General features: G+C 48.4%; 4 protein-coding genes across 4 annotated transcripts in view; all 4 read left to right on the forward strand.

Annotated features, from left to right (window-relative positions):
- Window positions 1-954: 954 nt before the first annotated feature.
- On the forward strand, window positions 955-2,413 carry CNBB1500 (hypothetical protein; the record flags this gene model as incomplete). The annotated part of the gene is made up of 5 exons (XM_772255.1): window positions 955-1,108; window positions 1,163-1,231; window positions 1,287-1,595; window positions 1,652-1,981; window positions 2,031-2,413. 5 exons carry the CDS (start codon window positions 955-957, stop codon window positions 2,411-2,413), a joined length of 1,245 nt encoding a protein of 414 aa, XP_777348.1.
- A 1,284-nt stretch (window positions 2,414-3,697) lies between these two features.
- On the forward strand, window positions 3,698-4,761 carry CNBB1510 (hypothetical protein; the record flags this gene model as incomplete). Its single annotated transcript, XM_772256.1, has 7 exons — window positions 3,698-3,699; window positions 3,757-3,882; window positions 3,934-3,967; window positions 4,030-4,209; window positions 4,267-4,311; window positions 4,452-4,649; window positions 4,711-4,761. Coding segments are annotated over 7 exons (636 nt in total).
- Window positions 4,762-5,177: 416 nt separating this feature from the next.
- Window positions 5,178-8,435, forward strand: CNBB1520 (hypothetical protein; the record flags this gene model as incomplete). The annotated part of the gene is made up of 11 exons (XM_772257.1): window positions 5,178-5,208; window positions 5,264-5,559; window positions 5,612-5,911; window positions 5,962-6,289; window positions 6,344-7,479; window positions 7,529-7,541; window positions 7,592-7,771; window positions 7,828-7,958; window positions 8,012-8,027; window positions 8,075-8,349; window positions 8,397-8,435. 11 exons carry the CDS (start codon window positions 5,178-5,180, stop codon window positions 8,433-8,435), a joined length of 2,745 nt encoding a protein of 914 aa, XP_777350.1.
- A 279-nt stretch (window positions 8,436-8,714) lies between these two features.
- The window catches only part of CNBB1530 (hypothetical protein), a gene marked incomplete at both ends in the record, with an annotated part of 3,002 nt that continues 1,716 nt past the window's right edge, over window positions 8,715-10,000 (forward strand). The window contains 2 exons of the mRNA XM_772258.1: window positions 8,715-9,936; window positions 9,986-10,000. The exon at window positions 9,986-10,000 is cut by the window's right edge and continues 1,403 nt beyond it. Of these exons, the coding sequence (XP_777351.1) occupies window positions 8,715-9,936; window positions 9,986-10,000 (1,237 nt within the window). The remainder of the gene's footprint in view (window positions 9,937-9,985) is intronic.

Here is a 10,000-nt window from a genome sequence, read left to right on the forward strand (position 1 = left end):
ATCACAGCCACCATTCGGAAACTGGACTTCTCCTCACTCATTCGATGCTTCTGGTCTTTTGCATCCGGTCGGAGTTGTCTCGGTTTGTTCACCATCAACGTCATGCAGCCCATTTACAAACAACAAAGGCGTCCAGAAGGCGTAGAAAGAAACGTTACCAAGTGCTGGCAGCCTTCGGATCCCAAGATCAGCTGGTTCCACACTTCATTCCATATTTCGCGTGCATCGATTCAACACACAATCATAGTGCTGGGAAAATACACACATGATCTGATCAACCGCCTGTGTGTACACCTTTATCAGCTGTATGTAAACATACTCGTCGTGTGCTCTTCTCTCCCAAATCTTTCCCAGTCTGGACACATTGGACCCCAATCCGCTTCACACAAGACATTCAATACGTACCTGTTTGGCTTCGTACCGACAGTACAAATTGTGCCTTTTCAAGAGCCAGACCTTACTCTACGCCCTCATCATCTCGACCACATCCCCAGACCCTCGGCATTCCATCTTTCATACGTAATCGAATAATGACGAGTAGTGATCAATCGCTGATCGCCTTTCGTAAATTACTTTTAGGACAAGTCAGTCTACACAAACAAAAACATACACCGGAAAGAGGTCAGCTTCTAGCTCTTTTCTTTTCCCTTCTCCCGAAGAGGAAAGGCTAGACAGAGAGGCTCCAAGAACCTTCAATCTGCCTCTCGTCTGATTGATTGTTGATGGGCAAAAGACCATGAAATCACGAAGGGATCATCATCCTTCAAGGCATCCTTCCATCTCTCTAAGCAAGCTTTGATTGCGATCTGAGAAAGGTATTTAAGGGGATTGACCTCTCTATACCCTTTTTCATTGTCTTTCTACAACATTCTCATTCATAAAGCTTCCGATTTCGGTCAAAATCAGTAATAAACGAGCGAGAAGACCGTTACAAGTTCAGTTGACAAAACCATAATGGCATTCGCTCATCCTGAGTACCTCGTCCCATCTGTCATCGCTTTAGTCCTGGCTCTTTACCCGTTACCATGGCATCTGCGTACAGGTAACATTGCCACGTTGTCTATGATCTTCTGGATGACCTTACTGAACATCGTGCACATTGTCAACTGTGAGTGGTGTCGTGAAGGGGCCGGTAATCATAACTAATCAAGTTCATTTACAGGTATTGTATGGGTTGATAACTCAGCACCGAGAGCGAAGTGGTGGGGCGATATTAGTGCTCTAATCATAGGTAGGTTTTATTCTTTCTTTCCTCCTGTGCTTATGGCATCGCTGAGTATATTCAGTCGCGTACAATTATGCTCTTCCAACTGCCCACCTGGTCCTCGCTAAACAGCTTGAATCCTTTACGTCTTTGCGACCCCATTCCCCGCTGTATGATTCTTCCTCTCGTAAGCGCCACCGCATTTTCGATATCTCAGTCACCATCGGTGCTCCCGTAATTGGATATCTGGTTCACTTGAGCAATATGGACCGAAGATTCTATATTGTAGAGCGATTGGGACCTCAAGCTGCAACCTATTGGAACGCTTGGGGCGTTATCTGGATGGCTATTGTCCCCATTTTGATTGCCGTTACTGTGGTTGTATACACCAGTAAGCAGTTTCCGCTCATGAGCTTTGTGAAATGCGGCTCACACACAAATATTTAGTCATGGCTCTCGTTAACATCTACCTCCGTAGACAACAGATGCTTTCGCTTATTGCCTCTGATGCTTCCGTCAATCGAGACCAGTTTTACCGTCTCATGTTCCTCACCGTGTCTGAAGTGGGCACTTGCGGCCTTCGGGCCATTTTCAACCTCATGTCTTTCCAAAACGGACCTCAACCCATGGGCCATAGGGGTGCCCCTTTTCACAACTTGAGCAAAATTGAGAGTATCGAATGGTCTTCCACGACGACGAGCGGGAGGTTGACTTTGCATCTTTCTTTTTTCACCGTGGTTGCCTGCAGTTATGTTTTTTTCATGTGCTTCGCCACAAGTGAGTCTATTCTTTATCCACCAAACTGGTGTCGGCTTATAAGAGATAGGCACCGAGACCAAACGCTTCTATTCCAATATTGTTCGCAAAATTTTCCCCTGCATACCCGAATCCCGCACTTCCCGTATTCACAAGCTGGGTTCCGTCGACACTGGCCTGTCTCGCTCCAACGCCACTGGTACCTATTCCTCTGCTACAACCGGTCCTATCTCTCCCACTACCCCCAAAGACATGGATATTTCTTTGGAAGAGATGCTCCATGCACCCGCCTTGGGGAAAAATAGTCATTGGGCCATCAACAGGGGTTTGGACAGGGTTGAGATCACGCCTAGCGTGACAACGCAAGAGAGCAAGTACGATGAGGAAACCGCAGACGCGTTGTATTTACCATCCATGATGAATGAAGAGAAGACTAGCTCTTCAATAGTTTAAAATTTTCCTTTGCCGGGACTGACCTGTAGGTACTCTTGTGGACTTTTGTGCATTATAATTCTCCTCAGTATAGATACTTGGTTGTCAGTTATTCTTTTCTATCTTACATGTGTATCCTGTCCTTTATGCAAAATATGTCAACTGTCCCCGACATGCTGATAAAGTGATTAATAGTGTCAATCTTTGGAATGTCTGTCATCCATCTCGAGTGACAATGATGCATGTTTACACGTTTTCCCGTTGATGTTATTGACCCCTTCAATGGCTAACAATTTGTATCTGCCTTCATCATAAGATTGTCATCATAAGACCCCTTCCTTATCTACTGCTGCCAGGAAGGCGATTACACTCCATGTGGGTCCGTGTCGGTTCAGCCGGCAGAGCACAGTAGAATCCTATGAACCAGTAAGTTTGAAGTCTAGCAAAATTGAAAGTAAATTGTCTCAACGCACCGAGAGACTGCATACTCTTAAAAAGAGCTGCACTATGCATAGCAACCTTGACGCAGCTTCTCCCTCCGTTAGGTGTTAATCGACAAAGCTCAGTGTCTGCTTGATCCTCATTCCTTCTTGAGTCAAAAAAGTACTTGGCAGCCGGAGCCTCCTACGTTGTGATATTTCATTCAGTTAGGTATAGCTCGCAATAACCGTAGGTAGATACTGACCTGGATGAACTGTGCAACAGTCTTGTGCTGGTCTGGTGGAGGGGCATTGACTGACGCGTCGGAACGTGGTTTGGGAATGTCGGTGTTGACAGGGACAACGGACGAGGACGAGAATAAGTCGAAGAAGCCCATAGCGAATTACGTCAAGGAATGCCTGTTGAAAGTTGCAGTTGCGAATATAGATGTAAGTGTCACTTCTTCGTTGGAATCAAGAGCGAACGAACGTAGTTGGTGAGCATGGAAGAAGTTGCCGAATGACGTATTATGGGGGCTTCGGGCGGCAGCTGCCTAATCAAACTAGTATTGTGTTGTTTTTGACATGTTAGGCGCCTAGGCACCTTTTTATTAATGTTTTTTTACTGCTTGGTCAGCTTTTCCTTGCCTTACGCGAGCACTCCCGCCGGTGGAGAATCCCCGGGCGGTGGACGCGTTTTTGTCCCTGAAAGACCAAAGACAGAATTACTATATCGGGTTATCAATACCCACGCTCTTCCGATGAGTGTGCGCCGACGTTAGTCCTCCCCACGCAGTAATATAAATAATCCTCATCAAGACTTCGTTTTCCGTTTCCCCATCCAACTGGTCTCTGTCCATCAATAATCGCATCCAAGCCATACATAATGTAAGAGACGAGCTTGCTCTTTGGAAGGTCTAGCAATGTAAGCTGACATTTCTTCAGGTCTGACGTCAAGAAGCCTGTCATCATCGTTGCCTTCTACTCTACCTACGGCCACATCTCTGCTCTCGCTGAGGAGGTCATCAAGGGTGTCGAGTCTACTGGCGCTATCGTTAAGCCTTACTTCATGTGAGTATTCAGGCTCTGCTGATGGAGCAGCTCAAACTAACAATGGTTTAGTCAAGAGACTCTCTCTGCTGAAGTCCTTGAAAAGGTTCGTTAGATGACGTGCCTGTCATTTACTTTGAGTACTTCGTTTTGACGTTGTCTTCATAGATGTATGCTGGCTCTTCTTTGAAGCCCAAGTACCCTATCATTACTCCCAACGACCTTGTTGAGGCCGATGGTATCATCTTCGGTGCTCCTACACGGTACGGCCGACTCCCTGCTCAGGTCTCAGCCTTCTTCGACCAGACCGGTGGTCTTTGGGCTAAGGGCGCCCTCGTTGGCAAGTTTGTCAGTTAACCAGACATACAAACAATTGCAGCGCACAGAGCTGACACACTTGCGTAGGTTTCCCTCTTCACCTCTGCTGCAGGTCAGCATTCTGGTCACGAAGTATGTGTTGTTTTTCGTTCTTCCATCATTCCCTCTGTCTTTAATACTTCTATACCCTATTCCCTTTCAGTTTGCCACAATCGCTTTCTCTAGTCGTCATTTATACTCGGGCGCATGCCGCTAACTTCACTTGATTACAGTCCACTGCCATCTCCAGCTTCCCCTTCTTTGCCCACCAAGGCCTCGTATATGTCCCCATTGGCTACTCTGAGCCCTCTGTTGGTAACATTGACGAGGTTTCTGGCGGGTCTCCGTATGGAAGCTCTACAGTGGCTGCTTCGGACGGCCACTTGCAGCCCACCGTTAAGGACCTCAGAATCGCCGCCCACCAGGGCAAGGTGTGTAGCTTCATAGTGTGAAAGAAAGACTAAATATGAAAACTGACATGATGGTTTTTAGTATTTTGCCGATTTTGTTGGCACCTTTGTCAGGGGCAAGAACATCGCTTAAATAGTTGACTTTAGAACTGTATGAAGAAGTATAAAACATTATGCATTTGTGAACGCAACGTTGATACGAAAGAGGTGGATAACCATAAATAAGCGGAGTTGTGCAGCAAATGACGGCATCTCCGAATGGCATCCTGCTATACTGTAATTGATATCCATGTTGTCATTGGTAAGTATTCCCAGTCTCTTTGGTATGCGAATAGAAGGATGGCGTCGGCGAAATGTTACATGCATGGTCAATAAACTGGGTGCGACAAGAAGCCTCCATCGCAACCTGACCGGGGGACGACGTGTTATCAGTCGCGCCCCTGACGCAATGTCCGCTCTCGCTCAGCTCAGTTTCGTCATTCGAATTCTCGTTCGTTGTCACTTTGACTCCATTCGTACACTTTTGTATTAGCTCACTTGTTTATCATCATGGCAGAGCCACGGGCTTCTACTGACGAAGGTCTGTCAACCAAATTTCCCTCTGGCACCCGTGACTGTCTGACGTTTCTTGTTAGAGAGTGCCCCTCTCCTCAATTCTCAGACCCACGCAACATCTTCAGCCTTTTCTCGCCCCAAGACAACCAGAGAAAAGGCCCTAGCGGCTATTGCGGTCCTTTTCTTACTTTTGGCCAGTCTTTTTATTGGCCTGTTTGCTGGCGCTGAAACCTCTTACAAGAAGGAGAAGGGCAAGCACCACAGTGGTGGTGGCGGCGGCTGGGCAACATTAACCGAGACCAAGACTGATACCCAAACTGAGACTGCTACAGCGACTACTACTCATATTGGTCAGCCTACGGGGACTCCTGCACCTGTAAGCTTCCCGGTGTGCTGCATTTCTATCCGCCGATGCTGACTTCCCATAGTCCGTCTGCCTCACCCCCGAATGTGTTAAACTTGCTGCCTCTATCCTCTCGGCCCTCAACACTTCTGCAGATCCTTGTGATGATTTCTACCAGTTTGCCACTGGTGGTTGGCAGGAATCCAACTCTATTCCGGAGGACCGAGGCTTGTACGGCGCCTTCAACGAAGTTTCGGACAACAACAAAAAGTTAATCCTCAAAGTGCTCGGCTCTATTCCGGATGAGAAGCCTGGTAAGGATGCTACTGTCGATGAAAGGAATCTCGCCAAGCTCAAGACTGTCTATACGAGTTGCATGGACATTGTACGTATTGTTATTGGATCCAGCCTGCGTCATATCTGATATGTACTCAGGACACTCTCAACGACATTGGTGAGAAACCCCTCATCGACCTTGTCGAGCATGTTCTTGATATTTTTGGCGAGTTTGATGTCTCTTCTCAAATCGACAATGCCCTCGCAGACGCAGAGCCTTACAAAGGTGCCTATGCCGAGTCTTACAGGCTCCCAGACGAGCTTGTTGCTGCCGCTACAAAGGTCGAAGAGATCAAAGAGCTCAAAAAGGCTGTCTTAACCCCTGGCGCTGAGAGGGAAAAAGTGGAACTCGAGCACACTCTTAACAAGGCCGATGTGGAGAGGAGACACAAGCTTACCAAGACCCTTGCCTGGCTCCATTCTCGAGGCAAGTAACTTTTTCTTTGATCACAAATTGCTCTCTATTCTGACACTATCATAGGTGTTCAAGGCCTAATCAACTTTGAGATTGAGGGCGATGCTGGAGGTGAAGACTCTCAAATCCAAAGTCTCTGGCTCTACCAGGCCGAAGGCGGTCTTCCTTCAAAGGAGTACTATGACGAAGCCCCTATTCTTGACCTGTATCACTCTGTCATCCGCGATATCCTCACTGAGTTAGCCCAGCACACTTCTGCCGAAATGGAGGGGCGTGGATGGGTGGAAGACCTTGCCGCTCTGGATAAAGAGTTGATAGGCGATGATTCATGGCCTTGGCCTTGGCCAGGAAAGGGTGACGATGATGAAGATGGCGACCGCCGTCGCCCTCCTTCTCATGAGCCAGTCGACAAGAGGATGGACAAGGTCGCAAGTCAGGTATTGAAATTTGAAAAGGATCTCGTCAAGGCAGGCGCGGACCCTGAATACCTGTTCAATCCTCACTACGCTTATAACCCCTACTCTACCTCTGCCGTTTCCGATGCGCTCCCCTTCCTTGATATCCCCACATATCTCTCTGCTTTTGCTCCCAGGACTTTCCCCGAGAACATTACTGTGACATACCCTCCGTATCTCAAAGCTGTCACGCGACTGGTCGAGCAGACACCTGACGAGGTTCTGTCTGGTTACTTTGTCACTCGTCTTGCGTTGACTTACGCGGACGCTCTCGGGCCCAAGACTGAGGTGAAGAAGAGCGTCAGAAGGTTGCAAGAGGTTCTGAAGGGTATCAAACCCGGTACTGAAGAGAATCGACAGGATGTTTGCTTGGCCTGGGTTGACGATATCGTTGGTTTCATCGCCGGTCGTGAATTTGTCCGCGAAGCCTTCTCCCCTGAGGCCAAGTCTGAGGGTGAGCGCATCATCCGATCCATCGTTTCTGCTTTCCACGCCAAGCTTCCTCACATCTCATGGATGGATGAGGAGTCTGCCGCTGCTGCTCAGAAAAAGGCGGACGCTATCATCCCCAAGGTTGGATACCCTCTCTTTCCAGACACTACCAAGCCTGAGAGCTTGGAGGCTTGGTATGCTAGGGTGAACATAGATAAGGAGGACTTCTTCGGCAATGTGCTCCGGTCTACCTTGGTGGAAGAGTCTAGAGTTTGGTTGGGCTTGGGTAAGAGAAGGAACAGAGACTCTTGGGAGGTGGGTTTTCAGTCCAGCTATCGAAGGTCATTGCTGATGAATAATGTAGATGTACCCTCAGAGTAAGCCTTGACTGCACATTTTCGTGGTGCCAACTGATTTTCGCTTCTAGCTGTCAACGCTTATTACTCTCCTCCTGACGGTGAAATTGTTTTCCCTGCCGGTATCCTTCAACCCCCCTTCTACTCTCTTTCTTGGCCTGCACACTTGCGATACGGCGCTTTTGGAGCTGTTGCTGCTCACGAGCTGACTCATGCCTTTGACAACTCTGGATCTCAATACGACGAGAAAGGTCAGTCCAATCTTGTGCCCATAGGTATGGATATGGATGCTGATGCGCATTGGAAGGACGATTGAGGGACTGGTGGACTAAAAAGACTGTAGAGGACTTTGAAAAGCGTGCGCAATGTGTTGCCAGGCAGTACTCCAAGTACTGGGTATATGATGCCGAGGGTAAGAAGGTGTTTGTGAACGGCAACGTGAGTGATCGGAATAGGGGAGGCGCCGTTTACTGACGCATAGTATCCTATAGCTCACCAACGGAGAGGGTATGTCTCAATTCTGCCCGCCCGGTATTAAGCTAATGCACTTATAGACATTGCCGATTCTGGTCTTGCGCAGGCCTACACTGCATGGAAGAACTCTGTCTCTGACAGCCCCTCATCTGAACGGCTCCCTGGTCTTGACTACTCTGATGACCAGCTCTTCTTCCTCGCCTTTGCACGTGTCTGGGCTCAACTTACTCGACCTGCCACCGCCGTCTCAAGGATTAGGACCGATCCTCACTCTCCTCCTTATTGGAGGGCTGTGGGTACGTTGAGGAACCTGGAGGCGTTCCATGAGGCCTGGGGTTGCAAAACGGGCAGCCGTGTAAGTACTTTCATATGCCATAAGGGATCGGCGCTTACGGAGCACAGATGAACCCTCCTAAGGAGGAACAGTGCGAGCTGTGGTAAGAACGATAAGATAGTAAACTAGCAAATTTCATTGAATGTACCAAATATAGCAAAAGACACATATTGCCAAGCGCACCGCTTACATCCGAAGGCTGACGAGGGGGCACGGACCACAGCTCGGTGTGTCTAGCGCGTTTGACTTTGGTACCATCAGATGAAGTCATCTTCCTTTGTGACATATAAAATCCTACCGTGGCTTTCCATAACTTTCTTTCTTCTTTCTTCTTCCTTCTTTCCACGCATCCCTCTGATATTCTCATCCCTACAGGTATCGCCACTATGCCCCTCAAAAGAAGGGGCTCCGCAAAGAATAAAAAGACGCAAAGGAAGTCTCGTCAGCCAGCATCAGAATCTCCTGTCCTCGAGAACGACCCCATTCCAACTCCGAGTATCCTTTCAAGTCCATTCGTTACCCCTCCAGCCGAGCCTGCTCAAACAGTTCAGCCTTTTGAGTTGACTCCTGCCCGATACCATGATCCTCGAGCCGAATACGATAAGTATGCTATGCGTTCTCACTCCCAGCCATCATTGGAGCTCACCCCCACCGAGCCTGGTACTCCACCTTCAGTGGCTTCTTTCGCCCATCCAGCTCTTTCTTTAACTCACAGCCGACCTCACCAAGACAGTTCATTGTCGGAGACCGCTCAACTCCCGCTTCAGTTGCACAACTTCGTTAGCTCCTCAAAGTCACCCAAGGAAATTGATCATGTTGTCAACCTGTTCGAAGCCAGCCCTGTCCCATTCGACCCCTCTATCTTATTCAATAAGAATATGAGCTCGGAAGAGGTAGAGAATATGCTGATGGAGGAGTATAAGGCTCGGGTCAAGCTGCATGAAGAAAAGGTGAAAGCAGATGGGCAGACGACAATGAAGAACCAACATGACCCGGCTGTATTGAGACCAGGAGGCGTTATACTAGATGCTTACGGCCAGAACCATCATCATCATGTCCGTCATGGGCCGTTACAGTGTTTCTCAGAAGGAATGTCTGAGCTGGGAGTTGACCTGGGGCAACAAAGCCCTTCGGACCGTCTGCATGCCTTGTATGGATCCGGACAAATGCTCACACCGAGAGGTGCCGAAGGGGATACAACATCAAACAAAACCCCCGCCTCTTCATTTCACCTTGAATCTGAAGGAGACCTGAGGTCTGAAAACGGTGTGATAAGCGAAAGAAAGAAAAGGAAGAATGCTAAGAAGAAGGAAAGGGAGAAAGAGAAGAAGAAGGAAAAGCAAGCTGCTTCTGCGAAGTACCAGGAAGAGCCAATAGAACAGGATGAAGAAGAAGGCGTGATCCAGATGGCGGTGAAGGAAGATGTTGGGTGGCCTGCCGTCAAAGGAATGGCAGAAACGCTTTCGGAGGCTGTGGAAGGTGCCCTATTCAGCCCCAGCGCCGAATCAGTCACAACGTACGAAAAACTTACAACTCCCCTAAGCACTCATGAAGAAAGGCTTCCAACTCCACCACCAACCAACTGGGATGAGACCAAGAGGCTTGAGAGTGAGTTGCTACCCATCACAAAAGCCTTTGTGCTGACGAGTCAATCCAGAAGAGCTTGTATCTG

Source organism: Cryptococcus neoformans, chromosome 2, assembly GCF_000149385.1.
Source record: "Cryptococcus neoformans var. neoformans B-3501A chromosome 2, whole genome shotgun sequence".
NCBI classification, from domain to species: Eukaryota; Fungi; Basidiomycota; class Tremellomycetes; order Tremellales; family Cryptococcaceae; genus Cryptococcus; species Cryptococcus deneoformans.